Source organism: Myxine glutinosa, chromosome 8 (assembly GCF_964187855.1).
Source record: "Myxine glutinosa chromosome 8, kmMyxGlut1.1, whole genome shotgun sequence".
Lineage (NCBI taxonomy): Eukaryota > Metazoa > Chordata > Myxini > Myxiniformes > Myxinidae > Myxine > Myxine glutinosa.
Window position 1 is genome coordinate 125,083,172 of NC_136268.1, and position 15,795 is coordinate 125,098,966.

A 15,795-nucleotide genomic window follows, 5' to 3' on the forward strand; every position below is an offset into this window, starting at 1 on the left:
CTAATTGCACTAACAGATGCGGTAGAGTGTTTTTATTCTGTACAGTAACTCGAGAGGGATGACGTGTTCGGTAGATGGTCGTATATTCCGCAAAGCTATGTTTGCAGTGTGAATGGTACGATATCCAGCGAAGCAATGTTCACAGTGTAAATGGTGGGAACTCCCTTGAACCAATGCTTACAGTGTGAATGGTGCGATATCCCGCAAAGCTATGCTCACAGTGTGAATGGTGCGATATCCCACAAAGCAATGTTCACAGTGTAAATAGTGGGATATCCCGCGAAACTCACTTATTGCGTGGCTAAAATTTTTTTATGTGGCCACGAAAAGCTGTGAAAACGTGAAGCACACGGCTGCGATAGTAGAAGCGGCTTGTGGAAGATATATTTTTTGCGTATGCCCATTTGCTTTGTGCATGGCTGGTGAAAGATATGTTTTAGAACTGTCATGCTCACGGCTTGTGGAAAACTTTTTTTGCGCCCATGAAAAACTGCGAATACGCGGGACACAGGGCCTGAATGTAGAAGCAGTTTGCAATTTATCAACAGTGAATACGCGGAACCCGTGACCGCGAATGTAGGTGTGCGACTGTACACTGATAATAACTTGGCAAATGAGATGTATACATGCACTACCCCACAGCCATGTCTCCCACCACACTAATGTGAAGGTGGTATATCAGAACAGTTTGTTTTGTATCCCACTGATCGACCAGAACTGTATCCGGACATGAACCAAAATCTAATCGGCTTGTTCTTGTCATCTTACCAACTCATCCACCTACTTTTGTCATAATCGGTCCACAACCTTTTGAAATATCGTGCCATATATCTTTTCATGGGCCCCATCTCTCAATGGTGAAGAATCACTTTTAAAATCTCGTATCCAGATCCAGATTTGGATCTTCACCATTCATCCATAACGAATCCATCCATAACTTTTTGAGATATCCTGCTATATATCAGTTTTTGCCCTATCACTCAATGGTGAAGAATCACTTAAATTCTCTGATGCGGATCCAGTTTCAAATCTTCACCAAAATTAATTCAATTCCTCCTGGTCACATGCCTAACCTGTCCCCAAGTTTCGTCCGAATTTGCCCTCAACCTTTTGAGACATCGTGATGTACATCGTTTTTCCCCAATCTCTCAATGGTGAAGAATCGCAAAAAATTCTCGGATCCAGATTCGGATCTGGATCTTCACCAAAATCTAATTATTTCGTCCTTCTCACATATCCAACCTCCACCAAAGTTTGTCAGAATCTGTCCACCACCTTTTGAGGTATCCTGTTCACAAACAGATAGGGGTGAAAACGTAACTTCCATTCACCTTTGGTGGTGAATGTAAGTATATCAATGAAATTAAAAGGGGAAGGTCCTTTTGTTGTGTGTAACGCCAGCCTACCTTTACGGTCTGTAAACGGTGGCACTGACAGAGAGACAACAACAGAGGCTGCAGGTTTGCGAGAACAACTTGTTCAGGAGGATTGTGGGAGTGAAATGCGTGGATAGGTTGACGGATGAACTGAGGGAGCAGATTATTGTGCAAATGTGGTTGACGGAGATTGGGGAGATGCTGGTTAAGATGGGCTGGACACTTGGTGTGGACGGGGGAAGTGAGAATGGCAAAGACAGCGGATAGGTTGTGAGGGAAAGTAGGAGGATAAGAGGTCGACCACATTTTAGATGTGAGGATTGTGTGATTAGGGAAATCGGTAAGGTTGGGGTGGTTGGAGAGTGGAGAGAGTTGGCTGAGGACAGAGGGGAGTGGAAGAGTATAGTGGTCCAGGCAGGCCAGAAGCTTGGTCCATTGGACCTCATTATAAAGGGAAAAGCAGGAGAAGGAGATTGTTCTGACAAACAAACAAAGAAACAGACACGTTGATCACCATACTTAGAATATCTTAATCGGAGGGAGGTGCTGACTCATGCCATTGTTTCTCCTCTCAGTGATGGTGGTAAAGGAGTATAGGTGGAGGAGGAATCGTCGGTGGTGGTGGTCAATGAGGAGAGTAGGTTGTGGAGGAGGGGGATGTGGTGGTGGTGGTGGTGGTGGTGGTGGTGGTTGTGGTGGACGAGCAGGGGATGATGACTATTATATTAGAAACTCACTAGCATATTAGAAAATGGATGGCTTTTGGGGGAAGTTTTGGATTTGTTTTTCTCTCCTTTATTTAACAACCGGTACAGTTGTGCATTGAACCTAGGTTGGTTAAGGAATGAATGACTGAATTGCTTTTTCTTTACCAGGTTATGGGAGGCCTGGCATCTCAGCCTCCAGAGCAAGGCCAGAAAATTTCAGGGATTCTTGTCAAACGGAACTTTAACTACCATATCCTGGCTCCATCAGATCTTTCCAGTGAGTACTGTATTGCCTTCCTAAAAGTCAGATGCTACATCTCATTACAGATCAGTCTCTTCCCTGAAATATGTGCCAGCTCGATACGATGCTATACACGCTTACTGTGCGTGTTGCTAAATTTCTTAATGTAAATTTGGGACCCATTGTGGGTTCAATTCCTGCTGGAGGTGGTGGTATTAAATCAAGCAAATAAAATGGAGTTTGATGCATGAGGAGGCTATTTTTCCCATCATGCCTTCACATAGCAACACCATGTTGATTAATTTTCTATCAGTTTATCAACTTCATTTCTCTGGGGTGTGGGGTAATGGGAAGGAGAACAGTGGGGCAGGCACAGGGCCATCACTAAGGTGATATCATGCGCACACACTCTGAAGTAATTGGCTGGTGTGTTAATCATGCCGATTGATTGAAAGTAGTCATAGGTTCATGTCATACACATGTGCCAGGTTTGATGTTATCTACCTCCTAATTGCCACATGTACTTGTGTTGCTAAAGCTCGACTGTTTTACAAGTTAGCAACATGATTGTGCACCACTAAACCTATCTTACATAGTGTACATTGCCTCCTCCTGTGCATGTTTCCTTGTTTTTCCTTGCCCCCTTCCAAACACACCTCACCCCACCAGGCCCCACCTAACATTGCTGGCATTATTTGTTTTAAATTGTCGTCGTTCTACGCTGAACGTTTTTTAAAAAACTTTTTGATGATTTTCTACAGCCTGCGCAGTTCCTGAAGCTTCTCCGTTAAATGAAGTCGGAATACTATTCTAGCCAGAACTACACGAAATAGCCTCCATGAAGCTGTGAAATTTTCAGAAGAAAATAACGTGTTTTATTACACTTTTTGTTTTTTTTCATTTTATTCTTAAGAATGCAAATGAAGAATGTTTTGACACAAGCTGATCCTCTCTAACATACGACGTCCCACAGACTACATGGATCTCACCATAAGTCAAGTGACACAAACTCAGGCTGTTCCCTATAATGGGCAACTCACCTTCCTTGCTTACTACCTTCATCAACTTGCAGGTATCCTTCATTTTATGTGCAGTGACCTCGTCTCCTATTCCACCCCCCCCTTCCCACCCCTCAAAGTGCTGGTACTCATACGAATCATCATTTTTCTTGGATGTGCTTCTTTTCCCAGTTTATCCATGTTTTTGCATCTCCATCCACTTTTTTCTGATCTGTCAATCTTGATCTCTTTACTTAACCCCCCTTGCCTGCCTACTTCTCCCCTTCCTTCCTCAGGTGATGTTGAGGAAGTCGATATTCTTGACAAGCCAGCCTTGAGAGTGTTCAAAGCGATTACGATCATTCAGGAGCCAGGCATGGTAATACTAGAGGTGAGCAGGAATAAAAATTTGTCTTTGAGACATCTTGAATAGTCATTCTTCCTGTTCCCTAATTTTAGCCAGTACCCTGTGCAATAACATCTGCTACCAATTTTTGAAAGTTTAAAGGTTGGATTCTCCATCATTCCTCTTACATAGACATGTAGTATGTCGCTGGTTTCTTGCAGATATCTGTGTTCATTGTCGTCAGGACCTTTTCAGCAAGTGCTGGGGTGAAACATAGGTTCACAGCTTCCATAACAGTAAAAATCCCACATGGGACTGCTCACCAGCTAAACTTTTGGGAGTAAATCCACTCCATGATACACAACAACAACATGCATTTGATGACCAGAAATGTGGCCGTGGATCGATTCCCTTTCTGTGGGGAAAGGGGCTAGTATTGCCACAAAGGTTTCGAAAGCGTTCACGCTAACTGGTTAGTAGTGTACCAGCTTACTGCGTTTTGCAGTTGGCAGTTCTATCTCTTTGAGAGGCTGCAACCTGTCTTCCTGTGTGTGTTTCTCTGTGTCTGTCTGTATCTCTGCATGTGTTTACGGGTCAGTGTCACAGTGGCATTGCAATTATGCATGGCTGAGCCAAGAACAGTTTGTTAGGCTCTCGACCTTTCCCGAAGAAACGGTATGGGTTATTCTAATCGCTCTGGGTCAGTGATTATGCGAGTTCACATGCAGATATCTATATATACAAAATAATGTTTTTGTTTGTTTGTTTGTCTGCACGCGCTAATCTCCTGAACGGTGAAAGATAGGAGGAAACCCCTGAAACAAAAAATGTCGGGACAGACCCCGGGAAGGTTATAGGCGAGGTGGCGAGGCCGGTCGAGGGTGGCGAGGCTGGTCGAGGCCGCCTCGGCCGGGCTGGGCCCATTTCACAATTAAAAGCTGAGCTGAATTATAGTAGTCAATCTTCTACGGCCGAGTGTAAAAGCTGAATTATAGTAGTAAATTCATTCAAAAAGAACCAAAAATGTCGGGACTGGCCCCGGGAAGGTTTTTGGTGAGGTCGTGAGGGAGCTTCGGCCGGGCTGGGCCCATTTCGCAATTAAAAGCTGAGCTGAATTATCGTCGTAAATCTTCTACGGTCGCGAGTAAAAGCTGAATTATAGTAGTAAATTCATTCAAAAACAATCCAGGCAACGTAGGGTGCATTCGGCTAGTACTTTATAATAAGGCATCTGTGGCCACAGAAAATTGCTTCAATATAAAATTTGTAGCATTTTGCTGGAGCCATGCCACGCATTTCAGACCACTGCCTCGACATGCACTCCCAGGTAACCTTAATCACGTTTTGTACTGGCTAGTTGTAGCCTGGCCTGTTCTAAAAGGAACAGGAGATGCTGGGTTTTTTTTTTTTTTTTTTTTACAGGATCGAGGCTTGTGAAAGAGCTAACATTTACCACACAAAAAAATCAAACAGACACACAAAACATCTAATAAGGGGAGTGGTAGACAAGATGGGGAGAGAAGGGGAAGCACACAATCACAACATTTGAGGTCAGGGACATCGGGAGGGAAAGGGCTTGGGGGGAGGAGGCATGGGAAAGGGGGGGCGGGGGGGGTGGTGGGAGAAGTATAAAACACAAGGACTTCCAGGAAAGAAGTTGGTATTTAAAAAAAAAAAAGGATCTGGGGTGAAATTAGCATTAGGCCAGTACCTACAAATGCCTAACCTTTGACCACTAAACTAAAGTACAGGTACTGTAGAGGTACTGTAGTGTGCTGCTGGCCAATGTTAGACATCAAAGGGTCAATTTTGGACCCTTCAATTCTACTATCCAATCATTTTAATCATAGTTAATTATTCTGTGTTGACATAATGCACTAATTTCACAATACATGTGCAGTCACGTGAAAAAGTAAGTACACCCCATGTAAAGTTTTGACTTTTTCAACATATTTCAACATACAGCTATTTGATCTTCATTTCGACCTTTTTTTTTTTTTTTTGTATACTGAATCGAGGCTCGTGAAAGAGCTAACATTTATTTCACAAACAAATCGACCAGACAAACAAAATATACAAAAAGAGGGAGCGGAAGACAAGATGGGGAGAGAAGGGGAAGCACACAACCACAACATTTGAGAGCAGGGAGAAGTGTGGGAGGGAGAGGGCTTGGGGGGAGGAGGCATGGGAAGGGGGTGGGGGGGGGGGTGGGGGGGGGGGGGAGAGGTATAAAACACAAGGGGACCGAAATTAGCGGGGGTAGAAAAGATCAAGGTTTTGGATGGGGGAGGATAAGAGATGGTGGTGAACAGCTGTTTTAAAGACCTGGAGGGTGGAGTGGGATTGAAGAGAGTGAGGGAGTTTGTTCCAGAGGCGGGAGAAAAGAGGAGTGAAGGTGAGCAGAAAGTCTTGATTTTGGCAGTTTAACCATAAGAGGGTTGCAGGCAGATCTTGTGCGACCTGTAGGAATATTTGGGGGACAGAGCCCAGAGAGAGCTGGGGCGGCAAGGCCAGAGAGGAGTCGGTAGAAGACGGAAAGACCACCAACCTGCCTGCGGTGAGTGAGTGAAAGGCCCTTGGAGTTAGCTTCATCGCGGGAGTTTTTTTTTTTTTTTTTGGATACTGAATCGAGGCTCGTGAAAGAGCTAACATTTACTTCACAAACAAATCAACCAGACAAACAAAATATATAAAAAGAGGGAGATTCCAATGATTCTGAACGCTTTGGTTTCAACAGCGTGAAGACGAGCTAGGTGTGAGGCAGGAGCACCAGACCAGAGGGGAGAGCAGTATTCCATATAGCTGCGAATGAAAGCCTTGTATGTGGTGAGGAGCTCAGGTGTGCCAAGGAAGGACCACACGACGGAGGATGCCCAGTCGGCGACTGGCTTTGGAGACCAGATTTGAAATGTGGTTTTCCCAGGAAAGATCATGGCAGATAGTGAGACCCAAAAGCTTGAGTGACAGAACTTCTTGGAGAGGATTATTCAGAAAGTGGATGGGAGGGTTGTCCCATTCGGTCTTTTCGGAGAGACATCGTAAGAGTGTGAGATTTATCAGGATTGAAAGACATGTTCCATTTGTTTGCCCAGTCTGTGATTTTGTCCAGGTCTGCAGAGAGTGAGGAGGCTGCAGACTGCCGATCTGAGGGATGAGGAATGGAGCGACAGAGAGTAGAGTCGTCAGCAAAGAGATGGAGAGGATTTTCAAGAGAGTCAGAGAGATCATTGATGAAGACCAGAAAAAGCACAGGGCCCAGAACACTACCTTGGGGAACTCCAGCCTGAACAGGAAGAGGAGATGAGAGAAACCCATTCAGGGCCACACGTTGACTATGACCAGAGAGGAAGTCCGCCAGCCATGCGCGGAGATTTCCATGGATACCAAAGGAGGAGCGTTTGGTGAGCAGAGCAGGGTGCCAGACCGTATCGAAGGCACGTGAAATGTCAAGGGAGACAGCTCTAATTTCCTGTTTGGCGTTGAGGACCTCCATCCATTGTTGAGAAAGCAGAAGCAGCATGTCCAGAGTAGAGTGACCAGGTCTGAAACCAAATTGATGATCAGAGATCAAGCCATTGGAGAAGAGGAAAGATTTCATATCTGAATCAATGATGGATTCCATGACTTTGCTGATAATTGGGAGAAGGCTGATTGGTCTGTAGTTGCTAGGATCTGTTTTTGCACCTTTTTTGTGCAAAGCGGTGATGTTGGCTGATTTCCAAGCAGATGGCAGAAGACCTTGAGCAAAAGAGAGGGTGAAGAGAACAGAAAGAGGGAGTGGAAGAGCGGAAGAACATGATTTTAGGACCCGTGGGCTGATGCCGTCAGGACCAGTTGCAGAATCAGAGTCGAGGGTTGACAGAAACTTTTCCACCTTGTCAGGAGGAAAGGACACAGAGTCCAGGAGCAGCTATGTACGACTGGGTACGGTGGGTACAGAGAGGGATGGGTTTGGGACACAAGATTTAGAGGCAAACACAGAGTTGAGGCATTCAGCTTTTTCATGTGCAGTGTCAGCTGTGTAGCAATGTGAGGTAAAAGAGGGGAAACAAACACCAGAACCAGATTTGACCAGACGCCACCAGGATTTGGAGGCGGGAGGTATTTTTTCCTGGCTCTCCTGACGGTGGACACACACTTGTTTCGGACTTTGTGAAAGGAAATGAGACTTCCTTCCGTTGGATTTGTTTTCCAGGAGGCGAATGCAAGTTGTTTCTGGGCAACTGCCTCACCACAAGATTCCATGTACCATGGACGGGAGGAAGGGTATGACAACTGAAGACGAGATGGGATAAATCTGTGCATGGGAGAGAGCAATTTACTTTGGAAGAATTCCCAGGATGAGTTGATGTCGGAGGCGGTAGAGATGGAAGACCAGTCCAGATGATTGATGGCTGCTTGAAGACCGTGCCAATTGGCCTGAGTGAAATGCCAGACTCGTCGACGCTGAGGAGGCTGTCTGAGAATTGTCAGAGAGATGTCCACTTTAACAAGCATATGGTCAGATGAACCGATTGAAGCATAAGAAGAGCAGCAGACATTTGCAGGGAAGTTGGTCATAACCAAGTCTCGAAGAGAAGATACTCCGTTGACTGAGATCCGGGTCGGAAAATTGACAGATTGTGTCAGTCCTAGTGAGTCGCAGAAGTCCTTTGCTGAAGAGCCATGGCTGGTGAGAGAGGCACCCACACCCAGCCAACTGGCATGGTGACAATTGAAATCACCACATATGAAGAAGAGAGAGTTGGGATGAGTAGATAGAAGTTGGTCTATATTATCAGACAGCAAGATGTAGATGGAGTCATCACTGTTTGGTGGACTGTACAACACACATATGAACGAAAGGTGGGAGCGAAGGGGAAGCCGTAGCCAGAGGTATTCCTGGGGGTGAGGTGGAGAGAGGGCAGTGCAAGGCGAGTGAGGAAGAGAGTTTTTGATAAAGATAGCAACCCCACCTCCAGGACGAGGCTCAGGTCTATCATACCGGCGGAGGAGGGAGTAACCCAGGAGAGATATTAAGGAATCAGAAACATCATGAAGGAGGAAAGTTTCTGTTAAGCAGATCAAATCTGGTTTGTCAGAAGCAACCTGTATGGAGAGATCGGTCAAGTTTGAGCGAAGGCCCCGGGTTTGAGCGAGCGAAAGCAACGTGCGAAGGCACGCCACTCTGTTACAATGTTGTTGTACGAGTATGTCAGTCAGTGAGTGGAAGGCTGGCTTCGAGGTATGTACACTTGCCTCTGAGCTGTCTTCATGGGTATAAATACCGATTCAGCTATAAATTGTCCTCCAGATGTCCAGCAGACAGGGCGAGGCATCAGTGTGTGTGTTATCACTCAGATGGATGTTAAACTGGACATCCTGTCTACCAGCATAAGTTGTTCGACGTGAAAGATCCCAAAATGTACTTCGCAAGGAGTAGGCGAGTGATTGCCAGCACATTGGCAAAATTACAAATTGCTCCCACCTTCTGTTAAACATCAGGCCTGGTCATCTTGTTCATGAAAGTCTTGGGGCATAAGCTTTCCCTGGCTACCCCATAAGAAGATGGAAATATTTTGGAGCATTTCGAAAAAGTAGTGATACTACATGTCAGTCAATAAGTTAGTGAGTCAGATTTCAGGTAATCTATATACTTCGAGTGTCTGTTTTGTTCAATGCTCTACCTTGTTTCTTCTGTTTTTGCAGTGGGCTGCAAACTCATTGAATGACATGTATGCTGACGCGGTGCTCACCGTTATTTTGGAGGTGCAGTCCAACCCACTGATAAAGAAAGGTGCCTTTGTCTCCTATTTGCATTGAGAAGTTTAAAAGCACAAATTGCCAAACTTTGCTCTCCATTCATGGACTTTTTGTAGATGACTAATTTCATTTATGGTTGATAAAAATGGGGAATCTCAGATTTAGAAAATTTAATCATCGATGAAGCAGTTGAATGGAGAGGGAAGTATTGTATTGTTTAACCACAAATGCACGTTTGGTTTCTCCTTCAACTTATTTTGTGACCTATTATTTGGTGTTATGCCATTTTGGCCATATATACATTATGTATACAATATGACAATTTTACAGACTCTTCCCTCCCTCCCCCCTTACCCACATTCTCTTTCTATATACAGTGCTGTATTGTATTGTATTCATTTAACTTCAATATCCTCCTCTTACCCCTCTTTTTTCCTCACTAACTCTTATTCTTCTCCCCATCCTCTGCAACATCCCTCCCTTCCCTCTTCCCTCTTATTTTCCTCCCCTCCACTCACTCCCCCCACCCCTTCTCTTTTGCTACCCAATGTCCCAAAACGGGGACGGAGGAACTGACTAACCAATTTCTCTTTTAGTCTCACCAAAGGGGTTGCAAGGTTAATGTAACGTGGGTGTGAGGCGGAATGCAAGTTTATATATTTTCCCTTAAAAAGTCTTTTCTCTGCAACCACTTGTCCGATCGATCCGAAACCTTAAACGTAGGAAGGACTCACCATAGAGAATATACTCTGATGTAATGGGGCACATTGTATGGCAACCATATTGGATTTAAAGGAAAAAAAATTGGACCGAATCATTAGCTCTGAAAACAACAACAACAACAAGCATTTTAAGGCCATTTTCCCTGCTAGGGCAGGGGTTAGCCTTGCAGGCCCCATGACAATCTTCCACATTTTGCCCTATTTTCTCCATCTCCCCTTGTTAACCCCCTTGCCCACATTTCTTCTTCCACCACCTTTAGCCAAGTCTTTCTCGGTCTTCCCTTTCCTCTACTTCCTTCTACATTTATTTCCATCACTCTTCTCAACCAGTCACTTTAATCCTTCCTCAACACACGACCAAACCATCTCAACCTGTTTCTCTTCACAGCATCCATCACAGGCTCTATTCCCATCATCTTTCGCAATTCATCATTTGTCTTCCTCTCTCTCAACGATACTCCACACATCCACCGAACCATTCGCATTTCTACCCTTTCCAGCCTTCGTTGCTGCTCTACGTTCATTACCCATGTCTCGCTCCCATAAATCATAACACTTCTCACACATGCAGCATACACCTTTCCCTTCAGCTTCAATGACACCCCCCTCCTCGTCATCACGCCACTTAGTTCCCGAAGCTTCTTCCATGCATATCTCGCTCTAGCAACCGTTGCCGAGTCTGATCCACCTTCTCCATTCAGCATGTTTCCTAGGTAGCAAAATGTTTTCACACCTTCCAGCTTCATGCCGTCTCCAAGATCCAACTCAACATGTCCTCCATCTGCAGCTGCCTCTGTGCACACCTTACACTTGAATGTAGCTGCCACACTGGTTAATGACCCTCTCAGACCACTACATTTTTGATGAACCCACTCAGCGCACATTGTACATTGAATGGAATTCACTCCGACACCCTTCCTGCACACAGCACATGGCCACTTCCCAGTTATTTCCACCTCACCACATGCTTTACCACTTGCCATCACCTTCGTCTTTCCGATATTCACCTTCAGACCTTTTGTCTCCATGCATTCCTTCCACTTGTTCATCTTCTCCTTCAGTCCATCCATACTCTCCCCAATCAACACCAGATATTAGCCCCGAAACTGCTCAACAAAAAAAATTGAAACTTGCTTATGTCATCAACTCCCCATGGGGTATATAGGGAGATAATGATGACCTCATCAGTGAAATGGTATTCCAGCCATAATTGGTTGAATCAAAATTCTTATCCATGAAATCTGAAACTTCATATATCTGATCTATGACTCCATGTGAGTGAAGAATTAAATTTATGTCATCGGTCATGTGGTCTGGTGGCCATATTGGATTTAAAATAAAAACGTAAAAAAACCTTCTCCAGAACCATTTAACAGATCAATGCAAAACTTCATATGATCGGCTAGCCATAGGGAATATAGTTTGAAAAAAAATCGTTCTTCTTCATTGATGCAATTTATCCATGATGTGCACAAAAGTGGTCATTAAATAAACCTACAGATAATGGCAATGTATGTAACATAATAGGGTGTATGGAAGATGCAAGGCTTTCCTCAAGGCCTGGCCTTTCCTCAAGGCCTTCCTCAAGGCTTCCTTCGCCCCGTCGGTATTTTGTAAACTTAAGTTATTTCTTTCTCTTTATTGCTTTTTTCTTTGATTTTCTTTTTACCTCCTACCTCCCCTGAACATCTTACCCTTTGTCTAAAGTTTTAAATAAAATAAATAAATAACTTCATTCCTCGTGGCTTCATTCCTCGAATTCCTCCTCGTGGTCCACAGTTGTCTCACCCCGCTCCCTTTATCTCCTTTTTCTTCTACCTCTCCAGCCATTGCTCACCTTTCCAATTCTAGTTTCTACCATACTCATTCAACCCTTTCTCCTTCTTTCTCAGATCCATGCCCTCACTTCAGGGAATTTTCCCAAATTGTTTTCACGGTTTTGTTTAAAAATGTTTAAACTTTCCCCTGCAGTGTTTTATTCAGTGGTATATTACAACACGCTGTTCTTCTTCCTACTTAAAAGGCTTTCTTCAATTTCCTCATCAAATCATTACATTTCAAAAAAAAAAATCAATACCACATACCTGTGTGAGTCAGGGTTTTCACTTGTTATTGGCACAAAATCAAAGACCAGGAATAAACTGAAAGCAACTTTGAATGCTACTTGACGAGTCGGCCTCTCACCCATCCCACCTCAGCTTGATCTGATTGTTTCTCAGAATTAAGCCCCCCAAATATCCCACTGACGTAAGCAGCACTCTATATTTAAGGCTTAAATGTCTTAAATAAGGAACCAAAAAAGTTGTTTTTATTATTATTATTATTATATTTTATTTAATGCATTGCAGCAGACAGCGACACATAACTAAGTTCAGAACACCCTATTTTTTAACGTTATTATTTCTTATGTGAGCCCTGACCTTTTTGATGTATACTCAAGTGGGCCTTGAGGTGCAATAGGTTGAGAACCCCTGGTCTAACTTACCCTATTGCTATTGACACAGGCTCTCTCGAAAGGTGGTAGGGGATACAGTCAAAGGAGAAAAAGGGTTAGAAGATGCTGGGAGAATAAAATAAATAAGGCGGGTTAGGGCCTGGTCGAGCCATGTGAGGCAACCAACCTCAACTTTATTTCAATGCGATGAACAGGCAACAGTTTCCCAATGGATGGCGTGCTGTGAGGTGGGTCTCCTGCCAGTCTGGGCAAACTCAGTGTTTCCATTCCCAGGAAAATTGGACTGGTTCCTCCTTCCAGTAGGAGAGGGGTGGGTGGGTAGGGGCTGGGTGCATCACGACAGCTCCGGGATTACAATACATCGACTCTACACATGCAAATTAGGATATAACTAATCGACGAAACCCCTTGACTCGTAAGAGTCAATTTTCGTGACAAAATATGTATGTATATGTAATGTCAAGGTTAAAATCAATGGCAGCCCCGCTTTAGCTAAAAAGGAAGATTCATTCCAAAGTGACATTGCATCAAAGTTTCGGGTTATTGGAATCGGTGATATACATTCTGACTTCCTGCTTTGCTTTACAGGCCATCTGCTTGCACCACTCGAACAGTGTGGCGAAAAGGATTTTCAACAAAAAGCCGTCAACCTGTTGAGGTGAGGACACTTCCATGAAGAAGCTTCAGTTGCGATTCTAGATGGATATAAATTGTGCCTCTTGTGGGTACCAGGTTATTCTACTTGTGACCATAAAATAAAATGAACTGGAGCGAAGTCGATGACACGCCGTCGCAATTCCCTACTCTTCCCATCTAAAGCAAAGTTGAAAGATGGCAAAACGTTCCACCAGGAATGACACTGATATCAAATTTGGAGTTTTTTTTCTGTTTTGACCCCTGTGACCCTAAATCCCCAACCCCTGGGGCAAGAACCAGCGGTCAAATAGAGAAAAATCATTACATATTTCATGCGTCCCCCAATGATGATTGCATTTGCAAAGTTTCATTTGAAAATGTGCCCATAAATGCATTTTTTGGTATCTGGCCTGTTGACCCCACCGCAGGGGGCAGACCCAAAAATGGCACTACTCTTGCCATTCATTACCCTATCGCTATTGACACAGGCTCTCTCGAAAGGTGGTAGGGGATACAGTCAAAGGAGAATGCACAACAAATGTACCATGTGCTGATCATAACTACCACATTTGGTGAATGCACAACTGTTTCGGAGGAGATTAGGAGGAGATATCGTGACAGACAGGCTTAATTATGAGAGACAGACAGATGGAGCTAATTATAATATCCCTCCATTTTTTTCTTCTTCTTTAAGCATAGAGATAAATATTCTTCCTACAGGCACTCATTTATCATCTCTGTGTGAATGCTCATTCATCTCTAACCATTCTATCAAACTATTTATACCTGTATCAATCCAACTTGGAATTTGTCACTAGCCACATTGTTCCTAAGATATTGTTATGGTTGAGTAGTAACGGTAGTCTTTACCATCATGGTAAAGTGAGTTTGTATAGACGACCATCATGTATATAAAAAGTATAAACTACCATCATGCCACCCACCACATATGGAATTTGACACAAATTGGCGTCTCCTAATGCAACGACCGTATTGAAAAGCCGACAAGTTGGCCAAATGAAGCCTTTCAGCGATCCACGGTGGAGGTGCTATAGTGTGGATACAATCTGCCCATCTAACGTGTTAATAAGTCTATTCTCCAAGCACTATCGTACCTGCTCCCGATCATCACACATTAGCCTTAAAACATGGATTTATTGCAGGAAGGAAAAGGGGAAGAGGAAAAACATGGCCATGGAGTGACGATCACAGACAGTAACAATGAACAAGAAGAAAAAGACATAAAAGGTCATAGCTGCCGCCGTGATTTCCGTAATTTTGCTGTACAGAAGGCTGTCAGTCAGCCATCTTTGGATGGATGACAAAACAAAATCTTCTGCATATGTATACTCATGTATTGTCTTCTTCTTTTTTTTTTCTTTTTTTTTTTGTATACAGAGTCGAGGCTCGTGAAAGAGCTAACATTTATCGAACAAACAAATCAAACAAACAAGCAAACAAAGTATATAAAAAGGGGAGAGGTCGACAAGATGGGGAGAGAAGGGGAGGAAGCACACAAACACAACATTTGAGAGCAGGGACATCGGGAGATGTATGGGAGGGAGAGGGCCTGAGGGGGAGGGGGCAGGATAGGTATAAAACGCAAGGACACCAAGGACTTCCAGGAAAGAAGTCGGCACCTCAAAAAGTGGATTTGGGGTGAAATTAGCAGGGGTAGAAAAGATCAAGGTTTTGGATTGGGGAAGATAAGAGATGGTGGTGAACAGCCGTTTTAAAGACCTGGAGGGAGGAGTGGGATTGAAGAGAGTGAGGGAGTTTGTTCCAGAGGTGGGAGAAAAGAGGAATGAAGGAGTGAAGGTGAGCAGAGTCTTGATTTTGGCAGTTTAACCATAAAAGGGTTGCAGGCAGATCTTGTGCGACCTGTTGGAATATTTGGGGGACAGAGCCCAGAGAGAGCTGGGGGAGCAAGGCCGGAGAGGAGTTGGTAGAAGACGGAAAGACCACCAACCTGCCTGCGGTGAGTAAGTGAAAGGCCCTCGGAGATAGCGTCATCGCGGGAGATTCCAATGATTCTGAATGCTTTGGTTTCAACAGCGTGAAGACGAGCTAGGTGTGAGGCAGGAGCACCAGCCCAGAGGGGAGAGCAGTACTCCATTGAGCTGCGAATGAAAGCCTTGTATGTGGTGAGGAGCTTAGGTGTGCCAAGGAAGGACTTCGCACGACGGAGGATGCCCAGTCGGCGACTGGCTTTGGAGGCCAGCTTGGAAATGTGGTTTTCCCAGGAAAGATCATAGCAGATAGTGAGACCCAAAAGCTTGAGTGACAGAACTTCTTGGAGAGGATTATTCAGAAAGTAGATGGGAGGGTTGTCCAGTCGGTCTTTTCGGAGAGACATCGTAAGAGTGTGAGATTTGTCAGGATTGAAAGACATGTTCCACTTGTTTGCCCAGTCTGTGATTTTGAGAGTCAGAGAGATCATTGATGAAGACCAGAAAAAGCACAGGGCCCAGAACACTGCCTTGGGGAACTCCAGCCTGAACAGGAAGAGGAGATGAGAGAAACCCATTCAGGGCCATACGTTGACTATGACTAGAGAGGAAGTCCGCCAGCC

At 44.3% G+C, this 15,795-nt stretch overlaps 1 protein-coding gene across 1 annotated transcript in view; it reads left to right on the top strand.

Moving 5' to 3' along the window:
• CPSF3 (cleavage and polyadenylation specific factor 3) overlaps positions 1-15,795 on the top strand; it is a 71,513-nt gene that overhangs the window by 31,601 nt on the left and 24,117 nt on the right. The window contains exons 12-16 of the mRNA XM_068125209.2: positions 2,252-2,360; positions 3,298-3,396; positions 3,619-3,713; positions 9,357-9,444; positions 13,176-13,245. Coding sequence (XP_067981310.1) covers positions 2,252-2,360; positions 3,298-3,396; positions 3,619-3,713; positions 9,357-9,444; positions 13,176-13,245 — 461 coding nt within the window. The remainder of the gene's footprint in view (positions 1-2,251; positions 2,361-3,297; positions 3,397-3,618; positions 3,714-9,356; positions 9,445-13,175; positions 13,246-15,795) is intronic.